Source organism: Typopeltis vanoorti, chromosome 4 (assembly GCF_054136105.1).
Source record: "Typopeltis vanoorti isolate ZY-2024b chromosome 4, IOZ_Tvanoo_1.0, whole genome shotgun sequence".
In the NCBI taxonomy this organism is placed as follows: domain Eukaryota; kingdom Metazoa; phylum Arthropoda; class Arachnida; order Uropygi; family Thelyphonidae; genus Typopeltis; species Typopeltis vanoorti.
Genome location: NC_143552.1, coordinates 16,276,795 through 16,294,178, shown reverse-complemented (window position 1 = coordinate 16,294,178; position 17,384 = coordinate 16,276,795). Strand labels below are relative to the sequence as shown.

Sequence of the window (17,384 nt, the reverse complement as noted above, 5' to 3'; positions counted from 1 at the left end):
GTAAGGAATAGAATACAGAATTGGATTGATGGACATAGCATTCTTTATGATCAGCATTTATAAAGGGTAGGTCCTGTTTCAGTAATTTACTTGCATTTTATGATAAAGTGACGAGTGTGTTAGATAAGGGAGAATCATACACAGTGATATTCTTAGACTTGGCAAAAGCGTTTGATAGATTACCACATGATAAGTTGATGTACAAGCTGCAGAGGATGGGAATAGACAATATATTGGTTAGATGGATTAGAGATTGGCTCTCTGAACGATACCAGCATGTTGTGTATGATGGAGCAGTGTCTTAAAAAAGAAGGATAACTAGTAGTGTGCCCCAGGGTTCTGTTCTTGTGCCCTTGCAGTTTAACTTGTTTGTAAATGATATATCATGTGGACTGATATGGGATCTTCAGTTATTTGCTGATCATGCAAAGTTGGGAAGAATTATAAGTAGCACTACTGATGCTGAATTCCTTCAAGAAGATTTGAATAGACTTTTTACTTGGACAAAAGAGTGGGATTGTAATTTTAATATCAATAAATACAAGGTGTTTCATTTTGGAGTGCAGAAATATGAGGCTGTGTACTATATCGATTTTACCATACTGCAGGAAGTGGATGAAATTAGAGATTTTGGAGTAATGGTTGACAGTAGACTGAAATTTAGAGGGCATATTGCTAGGGTTGCAATGGTTGCACATCGTAGTACTGCTATGATAAGAAGTACTCTAACATGCAAGGATAATGAAGTGGTTGTGCCACTGTATAAGGCACTGGTCAGACCACACTTGGACTATTGTGCTCAGATCTGGTCACCTGGTTTTCGGTGTGATGTGGAGATATTGGAGAGGGTCCAGAGACAAGTGACTAAGGCAATATCAGGAGTTGGGAATACTGGCTATGGAGAGAGGTTGAAGAGATGTGAATTGCATAGTTTGGTGAATAGGAGGAAGAGAGGTGATATGATAGAGACGTTTAAGTTAGGTTGAGGATTTTATCAGATTAATCCAGAGGGGATTATGAAAAGAGTAGAAAGAACCAGAGGTCATTCCTGGAAGTTATGTAAAAGTGTGGTGAAGAAGGGTGTGAGGAGTAGATTTTTTACCTCGAGAATTGTCAGTGAATGGAATGCACCAGAATGTGTTGTTAATGCAAGGAGTGTTAAGGACTTTAAGATTCTATATGATAAATATGTTGTCAGTTGAATGAACCTCCCATGATGAGTCTAATCGACTCCATGGAGGGTGTAATAATAATAATAATAAAGAAATGGGAATACAAGGTACATACAGCAATTGATGGTTTACCAATTTAAAAACTATTCTTGATGGTTACATAAAATGAGAATCTCCCAAACTTTTGGGAGAGAGACAATTGTTTCAATTCAGATTTGGCCGATGTAAAAGGGCTTCACAACTTTCTTTGAAAAGGCATTCATATTTAAAACTGCTTCTTTGGAGAAGATGAACTTTATCCCACCAGATACTGTGTTAGTGTCAATACTATGTTGTGCCAGACCAGACTTTTGAGGTTTCATGTATTCAATACAATATTGATCATTTAATTCTTTTTTTTTCTGCAGAATGGCCTGTCTGCCCAAAGTATGTCAGATTACATTTACAGTGTATCTGGTAAATGCCAGCTAATGATAGAGGTGACAGTTCGCCTTTTGCAGATAGCAACAGATGAGAAATTTTGTTGATAGTAAAATATGTGGGAATAAGGTGATACTTCTTCAAAATTCTACCAGTTGGTTCAGAGATTCTAGAAATATAAGGGATTGGAACCTTGCAGTCTGTTGAAGAATCCTGAGGTATTGAAACATAGGAGTCAATTATCTGCTGGATTTGATTAGCGTTGTAACCATTAAATCCCATTAAAATTTTGATAGTGAGAAGTTCTTGTGTAAGCTTGAGGGAGAGGAGCACACATTATGTGCTCTATTAATTAAAGACTTGATAACATCAATTTTTTGAGAGATGTGATGAGCTGACTTTTGATGAATGTATCTGCCAGTAACAGTAGGTTTTCGATAAACACTGGTTGATAAATTACCGGAGTCTGTGCATGTAAGAAGGATGTCCAAGAATGGTAAACTACCAGTCTTTTCTTTTCCATGGTGAATTGAATTGAATGCATAGATGAAGGCTGTTGATCCATTGTAGGAAAGTGGTAAGTTCATTTTCAGAATGAGGCAAAACAGCAAAAACATCTTCATCATACGAAACCAATGAGAGGGTCAGGGATGAATGGATGAGAACAAGGTATCTTCTAGATGCTTCAAAAAATTGTTTGCCAAAGGTGGAGGCAGAGTGCTACCCATAGCAGTTCCTTCAACCTATCTATAGATCTTATTTTTCTAGCTGAAATATCCTGATTCTATAGCAAATTCAAGGATTTTATAACAGATTCATGGATTTTTGAATTCACAAGAGCTAATTCACCAGAAACCATCAGAAATTTTGGGTGATAGACTGTAAAAAGGGGATATGAGAGAAGCATAATTTTTTAAAAGTTAATTATATGCTCCTTTCTCTGAAGCTGCTAGGGCTTCCTAGAATTCCTATCAGCTTCAGAGAAAGCACCATAGCTTTATTACTAATTCTAGCTTATCTCTCTCTCTCCCCCCCCCTCCCCCCCCCCTCCCCCCACCTTTATATATTATACTTTCACTTTACCCTTCTTTGGGCTCATTACGTTCTCTTCCCTGTCCTTTTGCAGCCAGATTCTAATTTTGAATATTCATTATTTCTTGCTCTTCCATGCTAATTTTTTTTCCCCATAAGAAGGCAGATTTAAAACATCAATGAATTGTTTCTTTATTTGTGTTAAAATCAATCTTTGAATTTATTTCCTTTTTCTTCCTACATCCATTCTCACTTTATTTTTATTATTATTATTTTTTCATTTCATTCTTATATAAGGAATTTGTTTATTCTGTATTACTACTGGAGTCAAGAAATTCCGGTTGTGAGTTTACGACCTGTTCTGAGTTAATTACATTAATTGAATTGCAAAGTTTTGATTTTTTTAAAAAATGTCCTTAGTTAATGTTTTACTGCCAGTTAGTTTCATTGAAACCATGGTTAGCTTTGTATACCAAATACCAAAGAATTTAGTTCTTTTATTTTATAGCTATTAGGATGTCCAGAAGAAATATTATGGGCTGCTCTTATAAACCGAACTATCGTGGCAAAGGGTGAATCTGTAAGTTTTTGTTGTGCTATAGTGAACTTGTAGGAGTTATGATACTTTAATAATAATAATAAAAAAAATTATTGTTGATTTACACCAGCAAAAAGTATGGCAATTAGTTTTCCAGTGATGTATTCCGTTAGCTTCTTCACGACTATAATAGGAGAAATGTAGACAGCAGCTGATACTAAAACACAAATAAATCATTAGAACAGGAATAATTGAAACAAAATAAGTGTAACCATGTGTGACTAATATCACCTATCTCTTTCAAGAATCTGTAGATGATTGTTGAAGTCAAATTCTTATTATTATTTGACACCTCCAGGGAGTCCTAAGACTCATCGAGGGAGGACAGTGTCAAGACATCTAATTAGCGATTTCCAGACATCATTCAAGGTGAGGCCTTGGTTTCTATTAAGGGAGCCATGTGAATGAATGACCATGGTAGATTCCTTAATTTGTTGAGAAAAACACTTTCTTCTAATGGCATGGTGTCTACATCTCATTCAGTAGTATAATTTATCACTTACATATGAAGAATGACTTTTATTCTAGATATTTCATCCAGACCAGAGTTTTCATCTCTTTTATGATTAACATTGCTGAGATGGTTATTTTTTTCCTCACTTCAAAACTTTTCTGATCTATGTAGTCTAGACCAGCGCTTCCCAAACTGTGGGCCGCAGCCCCCTTGGGGACTGTAAGTTTTGTTGAGAGAGCCGTGAAATAATGAGAACAAATTTAAAATGTTTTAAGACTAAGTAGTTCTTTTTTTTTTTAATCTTAAAAGAAATGCATTTAATTTTTATTATTTATTATTTCTTTTATGTTATTTTTTTATATTTTAATGGAAAAAATCGCACATTGAAGTTTGTTCACAAATTTTGCTTCCTGTGTATTTCGGCACTTAATGAATATTAGTAAATATATGCTTATTCATATAAGTTTCATTTGAAAGGTATTGATAAGAAGCACAAAAAAGCTTACAAATGCAAAATCTTGAATATAAACTGTATTTGAATATAAATACAATAAATATTATAATAATATATGTCTCTATTACGATTTTTTTTTTCGATGAGGGGCCGTGAAATATTTTAATTTTTCCAAAGGGGGCCCTGGCATCCATAAGTTTGGGAAGCACTGGTCTAGACCAATGCTTCCCAAACTTATGGAAGTAAAGGGCCCCCCTTTGGAAAAATTAAAATATTTCACGGCCGCCTCGGAAAAAAATTGTAATATAGACATATATTATTATAATATTTATTGTATTTATATTCAATGCAAAACATACACAGCGAATATTGTAAAAATCAAATGCAAATATTACATTTTAACATATTATATACACATTTGACATGGCCATTATCTCATATTTTTATATAAATAGATAGATATATTGCTGTTGTACATTTGCAGTACAAGCACATGAAACGTATGATTAGTAATAAAGAAAGAATTAAAAACATAAAAGAAGTTTATTAACAATTTAATGTGATGGGTGTGTACAATAAATATTACAATAAATATTATAATAATATGTCTATATTACGACAATACTGCTACACAAAAAGTCAATATCAGGTGAAATATTTGAAACTGCAATTCTTAGATTTCTGCTTGAAATGAAACTTATATGAATAAGCATATATTTACTAATATTCATTAAGCGCCGAAATACACAAGAAGCAAAATTTGTGATCCTGCAAAAATGTGTGTTTTTTTTCCATTAAAATATAAAAAATAACAAAAAATAAATAATAAAATAAAAATTAAATACGTTTCTTTTAAGATAAAAAAAAATTGACTTAGTCTTAAAACATTTTAAATTAGTTTTAATTATTTCACGGCCCCCCCTCAATGAAACTGATGGCCCCAAAGGGGGCTGCGGCCCACAGTTTGGGAGGCGCTGGTCTAGACCACAGAAGCATGAGCTCCTGTAAACACCTGGATGTTTGTCAAAGAGAACATTATCCTTGGAAAGTCTGAGGAGGCTATAAGCCATTTGGATCAGCTTGTATGCTCCTCAAATGTTATAATCCTTAAGCAGGTCATTCACTCATGTAGCTTTCTTAACAGAAACCAAGATCCAGATACTACTCAGAATGACTAGTGTCTGGAAATCGCTAATTGTATCTTTTGATACATCTGAATTTAACTTCTGCAACTACACATTCAAAAAAAAAAAAAAAAAAAAGCTGATGCCAGGCATGTATCAGCTACCTCTTTGAAACCGTTGTTAGCTGTTGTCTCTTTTGGTTTTATTTATTTATTTATTTTTTTGTTTTAACATCATAGTTGCATTCTTTATTTCTCCTGTTAAAGGCCTAATGGAGCCACCAAAATATTAATGTTGTGAAATGAACCAGTATTATTTTCTCTGGTGTAAAGTAATGAGTAATAAAATTCTCCTATTATTAAATATTTTAGTCTAATAGTAACAATTAAATATAGTTGGCTTATGGATGTTTTTTTTTTCCACATCCAAAATATTTAGTCAATTATTGACCATTTTCAATGCAATTATGAAATTAATTGTTGTACTGTTCCTTTTTTAAGAAACATGAATGCTTGTATTACAGATTTTAAGATGCTATATGAATCTGGAGAGCTTGATCTGTGTACAGTTACAGACTGAAGCAAAAAAGTAAACTCAGTTATAGCAACATCTGTACAAAAAAAATAATATAAAAAATATAATAGAATAAATAATAATAACAATTATAATAGTTACCATGGTGATATATTTAGCAAGACTGAAAAAACTGAAAACTTTGAGAAAAAACTTTCTCAAAATGAAATTCGAGTCATTCTTATTTAAATTAGACTGACCAGTCGTATCTTCAGCTCTTCTGTACAGTCTTTCTAGTAATAATAATTTAAGAATTATCCAGTACATACTGTGTGGAAGATAATTTGACCTGCAAGTCCTGAATTGTCTCACTCATGAAAATTGAATGTAATCTTGATGCTCTTCTAAGTGCACAATCCATGATGTATTATAATTTTTGATATGTTACAAATGAATCTGCTTTTTTTTCTTTGAACTCTTATATGGATTAAGGTTTCTTCATATTTGAAACATCTTTCATTTGTATGGATACATGGAAGGATTTGTACTTGCAAGAGCTGTTATATGTTGATGAAGGGATAGCTGTGTGTTAATCATTAGAATAGAGTTACACAGAATCAGTTTAATATTTAATTAACTAAGACTGTCTAAATTACAGATTTTTCATGTATATTTTTTTTTTATTCACACACACACACACACATGATTTGATCCTACTGGCATTGTTTTTTACCTGATTGTCTCACGACTTCATACAAGAAAAGATTCTATTCTCCATGTATACCTTCATTTGTCTGAATTTGTTTTTTAAATTTCCAACTGTAATACAGTGGCAGTGGTTAGTGATATATGTTCCACAATATATGTACTTTAACCACTCTTAGTTAATTAAATGTTAAACTGTGATTTTGTGTAATTCTGTTCTGATTCTAAAGAGCAACTGTGGCTTATTCATTAGGGTATTATAGGTTCCTCCTGTCATGGTACATGAAATGCATTTCTAAGGAAGAGACTTAAGTTTTTCATCACCCAAAGCAGTCACCCTAGTCCATTCAACCATACTCTCATAATATACACTTCCCTTTATTACTATCAGCTAGGCCAAGAGAATGGAATGATAGGATTAATAATAATGCCAAAGCTTCATTGTTAATACATGTCCCAGAGAGACTGGTAATAAGGTAAGAGAAGAAGTATTTGTGTTTACATTATGGGTCGCACTTGCCCAGATTTGGTCGCTTTGAATATAAGGCATTTGAAAAATGAATATGTAGAGAGGATGATACAAACAGAAGATGTATCGTTTTGGAACAGAATAGAAGAGGGTTCACAGAAAAATCATCACAAATGTTTTATTTGAGTAGGTCAGTACCTATCAGCCAAGTGGCAGGTTGTCATGTATATTTACTAATGCTAAAACAGAAGAATATAATAAATTTAGTTTAATCCTTTATCCAAGTGAGAACAAACAAAGTTTGCACCTGAAAATATCTTCAGGACTGAATATGGTGTTGTCAACATTAAAACAAAAGAAATTATTTGTGTCATCGATATATCAAATTTGTCCACACACAGTACTGAAATGTTGTAGGTTTGTGAATACTACCACATGCGCATACAATAAAGTTATTGTATGCGCATGTGGTTTGTTTTTATATATATATATATATATATATATATATATGTGTGTGTGTTAAAGATACCAAGCAATTTTATAAGCTAGGTTTTTTAATCCTTTTTCCCAAGTAAGCAAACAGACAAGTCAAGTTTGCGGCTGCACATAGTGCAACTCGTGGTAAAGGTGGAGCAAGTTCTGATCACTTTTCTTAGAAATTTCCCCTAATGCAAAGCAAATTTCCTTGTGGAAATGTATGATGCTGTGCATTAAGGTAATGGTCACTACCCATACCGGTTTTGACCTTTATTGAGGTCTCGTCAGTGGGAGCCAGACCTAAAACATGCCAAGGGTGAAGTAATACAGAACTTATAAATATTTTACCTAAACAAGTTGCAATAAGGTGCTTTGATCTCATTAAATAAAAATCTCAGGATGAGAGTAATATGTAGAAAGTTTTTTACCTTGGGTATATAATATGTTAAAGTTACCAAGCAATTTTATAAGCTAGGTTTTTTAATCCTTTTTCCTAAGTAATCAAACAGACAAGCAAGTCAAGTTTACGGCTGCACGTAGTGCAACTCATAGTAAAGGTAGAGCAAGCTCTGATCACTTTCCTTAGAATTTTCCCGTAATGCAAAGATCATATCCTTGCAGAAAAACTTTCTACATATTACTCTCATCCTGAGATTTTTATTTAATGAGGTCAAAGCACCCATTGCAACTTGTTTATGTAAAATATTTATAAGCTCTGTATTACTTCACCTTTGGCATGTTTTAGGTCTGGCTCCCACTGACGAGACCTTAATAAAGGTCGAAACTGGTATCTGTAGTGCATAGCATCATCATGCTTTGCATTAGGGGAAAATTCTAAGGAAAGTGATCAGAGCTTGCTCCACCTTTACCATGAGTTGCCTAGTGTTGCACTATGTGCAACCACAAACTTGACTTACTTGTCTGCATAGTTTAAGGTTTTGAAATTTGTTAAGCAATGATGGAATGCAAAGTATATATAATGCTTACTTGGGAAAAAGGATTAAAAACCTTGCTTATAAAATTGCTTGGTATCTTTAACATAATGCATACCCAAGGTAAAAAATTTTCTACATATATGTAGAAAGTATTTTTACCTTGGGTATAGTTATGTTAAAGATACCAAGCAATTTTAAACCTGGTTTTACTCCATTTCCCAAGTAAGCAAACAGACAAAATGTCAAGTTTGCGCCTGCAAGTAATGCAAGTCTAGCTGATCCTACAGGTAGTGCAAGACCAAGGCAACTCGTGGTAAAGGTGGAGCTAGCTCTGATCACTAATCTTAATTTTTACCCTTAATGCCAAAACACATCTCCAAGAAGGGGATGTATGATGTTTTGTATTAAAGGCAAGGGGCCACTACCCAGACCGGTTTCGACCTTTATTGAGGTCTCATCAGTGGGAGCCAGGCTAGAAATACCAAGAATTAGTAATACAGAGCTTGTAAGTATTTTACCAAAACAAGTTACCATAAGGTGTTTTAACCTTATTAAATAAAAATCTCAGGAGGAGATATAAATGTAGAAAGTATTTTTACCTTGGGTATAGTTATGTTAAAGATACCAAGCAATTTTAAACCTGGTTTTACTCCATTTCCCAAGTAAGCAAACAGACAAAATGTCAAGTTTGCGCCTGCAAGTAATGCAAGTCTAGCTGATCCTACAGGTAGTGCAAGACCAAGGCAACTCGTGGTAATTCTTGGTATTTCTAGCCTGGCTCCCACTGATGAGACCTCAATAAAGGTCGAAACCGGTCTGGGTAGTGGCCCCTTGCCTTTAATACAAAACATCATACATCCCCTTCTTGGAGATGTGTTTTGGCATTAAGGGTAAATATTAAGATTAGTGATCAGAGCTTGCTCCACCTTTACCACGAGTTGCCTTGGTCTTGCACTATCTGTAGGATCAGCTAGACTTGCATTACTTGCAGGCGCAAACTTGACATTTTGTCTGTTTGCTTACTTGGGAAATGGAGTAAAACCAGGTTTAAAATTGCTTGGTATCTTTAACATATATATATATATATATATATATATATATATATATCAAGAAAGAATATTTAACTATAGAATAACACATATGCCACAGTAAAGAACTTTCTTATTATGTATGTATTTCGTCTTGTATCACAAGACATGATCAGTACAAATAACAATAGGAACTGAATTCAAAGACCAAAAAACAGTAGTGTGCATGCTTAAATTGGAATCCCTCTACATATACAGTCATGTTTTCATGGATTGAAAACTACTACTGGGCTGAAATTGAAATTACTTAAATTAAAATATAGCAGATAAATTATTGAATACAATTGAGGATAACAATTATCTTTATCCTCAGTTGTATTCAATAATTTATCTGGTATATTTTAATTTAAGTAATTTTCATTTTAGCCCACCATGAATTCAAAAAAGCATGCTTAAATTGGAATTCCTCTATGTATACGACTGTATACGTTGAGGGATTCCAATTTAAGCATGTGCATTACTGTTTTTTTTGTTTTCTGATGATGATGAATTCAATTCCTATTGTTGTTCGTTAGTTGTACTGATGATGTCTTATGATATATAAGACAAAATATTTACGTAATAAAAAAAGTTATTTACTGTGGCATACATGTTATTCTATAGTTATGGATATCCCACAGGCTTCACTATATAAAAAAGAATACGTAGTTAAGTTAATATTGATTTAAATAACAGGTTTTTCATTCCTTTTATTCTTTATATTCAGTTCTTTTAAATTCATATACTTTGCTTAATTTATTTTTTCATTATTGGTTTTATTCTTGCTTTTTGATGATCTGATAAGTAATTTTATACTTAGCAGTACGTGAAACCAGTGGCGTGGCTAGAGCTGTTGTCACCCGAGTTTGCCGCCCCTCTCAATACACACCAAAAATACTACAAAAAGTACACGACGTATAGGGAAATAAATTAAAACACTATGTTTATTTTTGAAGTAAAACTTTAATTTCAACATTCTAAATGTTATTTTTCTTGCTTTTCTGTTAGCAAAATCGTCGATGACATTGGTGAAGTCTATTTCATAGTAATGTAGGTAATTCTTAATCAAATTTTATTTAAAAAAACTCCTCTCACAACTAGCAACACTTACAGCAATTGTGAGGAAAATTTGCAGTAGTATTACAATACTTGGAACTGAGTTCTCGAGACTGTATTTTAAAATTAACTGCAAAAGTTCAAAAAGGTTCAAAGTGCCGCCCGGGGCAGACCACCCCCTCCGCACTCCCCCTAGCTACGCCACTGCGTGAAACCACTCAGAGGGGGAAAAAATGTGGAGTTTAGAAGAAATTGTTCCTTCATTTCATGATGTTAAGTCCCCCCCTGAACGGGCCGTGACCCAGAGTGGGTGTGAGGCTCATAGCTGATGCTGTCTCCGTCGGGTGTGATCTCCTTTGAGTTAGGTTGCTTGGAAGTGCAGCTCTAAGAGGGTGGTAAACTCCACCTAAGGATAAATACATCCATGAGACTGATAGCAAATGAGCAAATGTGAGGGAAAGTTGCAAGAAGTTAGTTTCTTTATGTTCACTGCTTGTAATTATATACTGTCTGAGCTTCATTTCTGAAGCAGGTTTTTCATCCTGTAAACTCAAGAAAATTGACCATAGAACCCACATTATTTCAGACAGTAATATATTCTGTTAGGGTTAGGTACCAAGAAATTGCAGCACTTGTTTACCAGTCTCTTCATCAGTGGTTGCCTATAATTAGTGATAGACATGGGCCAGCTATCTCTGATTGGCTGCTGGTGGAGATTGAACTGCCCACTCAGTCTCCAAAAGCTAGATAGGGTTTAAAGGCTTCACCTACTTCCTATAAAGGAATAAACGATGTTAGCATATTATAATAATAATAAATATAAAAAATAGTTAAATTATTATTATTATTGAAAGTTTTTTCACTTGGTTAAACTATAAATTAAAGATGCCAAGAAATTATATTCTTGGTTTCATTCTTTATCCAACTGTAAGCAAACAAAGTTTGTGCATGAAGTCACTTCAAGACTCGGCTATTTGTATATAGAGGCTGATACTAAGGCAATTGATGTGAAGTCATCAGCCTCTATACAAGTAGCCCTATCATGAAATGACTATGCACTAATATTGTTTGCCTACACTTGGATAAAGGATGAAACCAAGAATATAATTTCTTGGCATCTTTAATTTATATTATACTCTTCATGGAGTTGGCAGACTCATTGTAAAATTTAGTAGGACAGATTTGTTTTCAGTTTTATTAAACTGACAACATATCTGTCCTACCAAATTTTAAAATGCTTAACGCTCCCTGCATTAACAACATATTCTGGTAATGTGTTTCATTCACTGACAATTCTCCATCTAAAAAATCTTCTCCTCACAACCATCTTCATCACACTCTTGCACAACTTCAAGGAATGGCCTTCTACTCTTTTCATAGTCCACTCTGGATTAATCTAATAAAATTCCCACACTAACTTAGTCTCTGTCATATCACCTCTTTTCCTCCTCTGCAATTCACATTTCTTCAACCTCTCTCTCTCTCTCTCTCTCTCTCCCTCCATAGCCAACATTCCAGAGTCCTGATATTGTCTTAGCCACTCTTCTCTTGATCCTCTTCAATGTTTCTATATCACATTGAAAACTAGGTGACCAAATCTGTGCACAATAGTCCAAGTGTGGTCTGACCATACTTTATACCTAGTCTGGCCATGAGGTTTAAAGAGTAGTTAAACAGTGCATACTTGTTAGAAATTAGGTCCTTGGTGCAGATGGAATTTCATCAGAGTTAATTAAGACTACAGGGGATGGAGGGATAAGAGTGTTTTATAGATTACAAGGGAAAACAAGATCATGGCGTAGATATTGAAAGAAGTCTGTTTTCATACCACTACATAAGAAGGGAAATATGAAGGATTGCAGGAACTATAGAACTATTAGTTTAATATTTCATGCAAGCAAGATTTTATTAAAGATCATTCTAAACAGGATTGAGGCCAAAGTTGAGGCAGAGATGCCTGAGGAACAAGCAGATTTTAGGAAATGAAAGGGTATTGGAGATCAGATCCTTTGCCTTAGCAGATCATAGAAAAGTATAAATAATTTAGACTCCCTATAGTAGTGTGCTTAAAAGACTACTGTAAAGCTTTTGACTGTGTTCAGCATGTGAAACGATGGGTTTTCCTTAATACACTATCAGGTCCATAGCTACAGGGAGCAATATGCCACATAAGAACAGGTGTTGGATTAACTGATGGGTTTCAGGTTGGAAAGGGAATTAGGCAAGGATGTCTACTTTCTCCACACCTGTTTAGTATCTATGCTGAGGATATTGTGTATAGCATTGGATGAGCTCAAGAGAGGAATTAGGATAGGTGGTAGGTTGATCAGTAATCTGAGATATGCTGATGATATAGCACTCCTTTGTAATGACAAGGAAGAACTAGGACAAATTCTCGACAAAGTTAATGAGATCAGTAAGAACAGAGGACTTCAGTTCACTCCTAGCAAGATAAATCTAGCAAGATTTACCCAGTGCAATCTAGTAAGATTGTGGTTTCCAAAGGAAATACAGACAGGGAAGCTCCTGAGAAACAAGTGTACTTTAATAGAGAAAGAATTGAAGAAGTCAACAAGTTTGAGTATCGGAAATCCATTATTAAAGTGAAGTGAAGAATTGCTGTTCGAAAGATGTCAGAAGAAGATTAGGAATGGCTAAAACAACAGAGACTTGTCTAAAATCTGGGAGGATGGATCTGTCTCCATGGGTGCAAAGTTTGAGGATTTTGGATTCAGCTGTTTTTTCCAACAGTGACTTATGGATGTGAAACTTGGAACCTAAAGAAGTGTTATAGGAAAAGGATAGCAGCTTTTGAGATGTGGTGTTATAGAAGGCTGTTGAGGATATCATATAATGAAAGGTGGACAAATGGATGGGTGCCAGAATGGATCATTAGAACTTTAAGGCTCCTTAAGGATATTGACAGAAGAAAGTTAAAATACTTTGGACACATTGCAAAGATGGAAGGAGGAATTCTTAGAACAGTAATAGAAGGTAATGTTCCTGGAAGAAGAGAAAGGGATAGACTGTCAATGAGATGGATGGATGTTGTTTGTCTACAGTGACTGAGCTTCAGAGAGTTGAAGCCTCCAGAAAATCATACATCAGAAATAAAAGGCGATGACTGGTGTGGCACATCACCAAGCATCTGTTGATGACCAATAAACAGATAGATGGATACTTCTTAACTCCCAAGTGAGATACTTTTTATAATACCTGTCAAGCTATCCTCTGACTCTACCATAGTTTCCTGTCTTATAGTCCCATATGTTTATTATTATTATTATTATTATTCAGGCCTCCAAGGAGTCAAAAGACTCATCGAGGGAGGTCCTTTCTAAGACATAAAGTCTGTCAAGACTCATCGAGGGGAGGTCCCCCCCTGAGAAACACAAAGTTTATCATACCACTCCTTAAACCCACTGACCGTTCTCGCTCCCACCACTCCATCAGGCAATGCATTCCACGGCTCAACCACCCTCCACACAAAGAAACCACTCCTTACAATGTTGCTCACAGTTTCCTTTCGTAACTTCCAGGGATGGCCTCTTGTCATCACTCCTTCCCACTGATCAACCAAGCGAAAGAACTCCCCAGTGTCAACCCTGTAACCACCTCTCAACAGTTTAAAAGTCTCAATCATATCACCTCTCCTTCTTCTATCCACCAAACTCTGCAGTCCACATTCTCTCAGCCGATCCTCATAACTATCCTTGTACAGTCCTGAAACCATCTTTGTCATCCGTCTTTGTATCCTTTCCACAGTTAATTTATCCCCTTCAAATCCTGGGGACCAAATCTGAGAACAATAGTCCAAGTGTGGTCTGATCAGAGACTTATACAACGGAATGATAACCCTCTTATCTCTGCAGGTCAGTGTCCTTCTCATAATAGCAGCAATCCTCTGTGTTACCTTCACCACCTTTGCAATATGTCCCCTAAACTTCAGGTTTCTATCAATCATCAACCCCAGATCTCTTGTCTCCCCTACTTCCTCCAGTATAACTCCTCCCATAGAGTATGCAGCATCCCATCGATGTTTCCCAAACCTCAAGACCTTACATTTTGCTGCATTAAACTGACACCCCCCATTCATTTGCCCATCTATCTAGCTTATTTAAATCCTCTTGCAGGGCTACCACATCTGCACTATTACTAATAATCCTTTCAAGCTTCGCATCATCTGCAAACAACTGAATATCCCCCTGCAATCCACTGGCTATGTCATTGTGTTTATGTTCCTTTCTTCTTGAGGCTTCACACACTTGACGCTTCACCTCTGTCAATATCCTGTGATAATTTTCCCTTATCAATAGGGAGAAGATATTGTCATCAATTATTGTTTTGAAGTTACAGCTGAAGCAACTGTGGCCAGTATACTGTTACTGTTATTGCATGTTATCTTTGACAATTTTGCTTATGTGAAACCTGAGTAACATGGAGGAAAGGCTGAAGCTCTTATAAAGTTTCTTCACATCCTAGATGTAATTCATATACATATCTTCCCATCTGAAGGGCATGTTTAACAATGTCCTTCAGATGGAATGATCAAGAGTTACAGAGAAACACTGTTTATCCGTAACTCGCTACCATCATGAGCTATGTTTGGGAGTTATTGCTGGATAATGGTACCTCTTTTTTTTTATTTATTATTTTTTTTTTGTATTCTTGAGTTCTGTGCTACAGCACTTGATAATGTAATTTGCTTAAAGCTTTTATTATTTTCTCAGTTTTAAGATTTTACTACTCAAAGCTTTTCTCTACATTTCCACAGGTGAGTGAGAATAGCTGGTTTTATTTTTATGAAATGAGATAAACAGAAAAAATTATTTTATGAATATTACTTCTCTGAATCCTGAATTGTATGTGCTGTTTAAGGTTTAGATTATTCAGAAACTTGATAACTTATTACATGATATTTTAAATAAAACTGTATAATTTTATTTTTTGTGTTTAATTTTTTAATCTCTGTTGATTTATAGTTGAAAATTAGGCACAACGAGGTTTTTTTTTTAATGCTATTTCAGTTGTGCAGCCCACTAAACAGAGATCAAGCTATCTATGCAAGGGATGCACTAGCTAAAGCCATTTATGAGCGACTTTTCACATGGCTTGTGGAGAAACTTAACACCTCTTTACAAAATAAGGTAAATATTTTATTCTCCCTTCATGTCAGAATACCATCTAGTACCTAATGATGATGCTTTTTTCAATCTGCATTAGTGTTTTTCATCTGAAAATAGGAACAAGTTTTCATTTAGTGCTTGAATTTTATTAAATTTCATAAATTTATTTTGCTAATTAGCAGTTGGAAAATATAGCCTAAAACTATCATTTTACATCATTTACCTTGTGCAAGGAAAAACATTCATATGACTTTCTGGATTGCTCTTTTTCTGTTTTCAAGATTTGGACAGGCATATATTTTTTTTAATTTTATGTAAATTATCAGCATTTAAGGAGGATAAATATAATTTTATTTCTTATATTACACTCATCATTTCATCATCCCTATCAAAGACATGATTGGAAGATAACAGCAACAAAAAAAAAAAAAAAACTTAATATATCACTAAATATAAGACCAAGAAATAGAATTAAATCAGATTTATTATCTATAAATTGCTCATTCGAAAACCTTGTTGCTTTAAAATTTAAAGAAGGAACACTATTAGAAACACTATTTAACTATAGAAACACTATATTAGAAACTATTCTTGACCATCTTGAATATGTAGACTCTTTAAGAAATATTGTATTTTAAAGTATGTTTTAAAAATGCATTATTATAAGGAATTTCTGTATTCAACATAATTTGCATCTGTTGTACGTGTAACTTCATCATGCCCCACTTCCCTCAGTGTAATGTAATAAATTTAAACAGAAATTATTTAAATAATTATTTAAATAATTATTTAAAAATTTGCCATGAAAATTTCTAGATAAATTTATGTTTCTGATTTTGATAGTTATCCTATAATAACAACTGCACTAATATATTTTCAAATAATACTAATAATTATTATTAGTAACATCTGATGTGCATGGAATAAGAGACTTATCATTGGAGATACACACTATTGCACAAAATGCTCATCCAACTGTGCTTTAAGCTGATTCAATGTTTCTACATTCACACTCAGGCAATGCATTCCACTCATCAACCACTCTCCATGCAAAGAACCTTCTCCTCACTCCTCTGCTCACATCCTCCTTATACAATTTCCAGCAAGAGGCTTTTGTTCTACCTCCCTCTTCCATTCTATGAAAAATCTCTTCTATGTCAACCTGATAACAACCTCTGACTAGCTTATATGTCTCAATCATATCCCTCCTCCTATTCACAAGACTTTGCAATTTACATTCTCTCAATCTATCCTTGTACTCCACATTCCAGACACCACTAACTACCTTTGTGAATATTCTCTGGACCCATTCTAACATATCTTTATCACCGTGAAAACCTGGTGTCCAATTCTGTGCATAATAATCCACATGAGACCTGATCAAGGTCTTATATAAAGGAATCATAACTTCTTTATTTCTGAATGCAAGTTCCTCTGCATCATCACTATCATCCATTGGCAGTGATGACATCACAATTTCTTTAGTGTGGCTCTTGAATTTCAGGTCCTTGTCCACCACACTCCAAAATCTCTCATCTCCTCTACCTCCAAAATTTTGTTACCAAGTGTATATATATACTTTGCATTCCATCATTGCTTAACAAATTTCAAAACCTTAAACTATGCAACATTGAACTGACACTTCCCCTTACCTTCCCATTCATATAATCTCTTCAAGTCCTCCTGTAAGGCCATAACATCTTTTTCTCTACATTATTCTCCCCAATTTTGTGTTATCTGCAAACAGCTGCATATCACCAGTTAAACCCATCCCAAGGAGAG

At 34.5% G+C, this 17,384-nt stretch overlaps 1 protein-coding gene across 5 annotated transcripts in view; it reads left to right on the top strand.

Moving 5' to 3' along the window:
- Myo61F (unconventional myosin 61F) overlaps window positions 1-17,384 on the top strand; it is a 744,085-nt gene that overhangs the window by 260,087 nt on the left and 466,614 nt on the right. For all 5 annotated transcript variants that reach the window (XM_090391651.1, XM_090391648.1, XM_090391650.1 and 2 more), the window contains exons 9-10: window positions 3,133-3,204; window positions 15,504-15,623. In XM_090391651.1, the coding sequence (XP_090247777.1) occupies window positions 3,133-3,204; window positions 15,504-15,623 (192 nt within the window). The remainder of the gene's footprint in view (window positions 1-3,132; window positions 3,205-15,503; window positions 15,624-17,384) is intronic.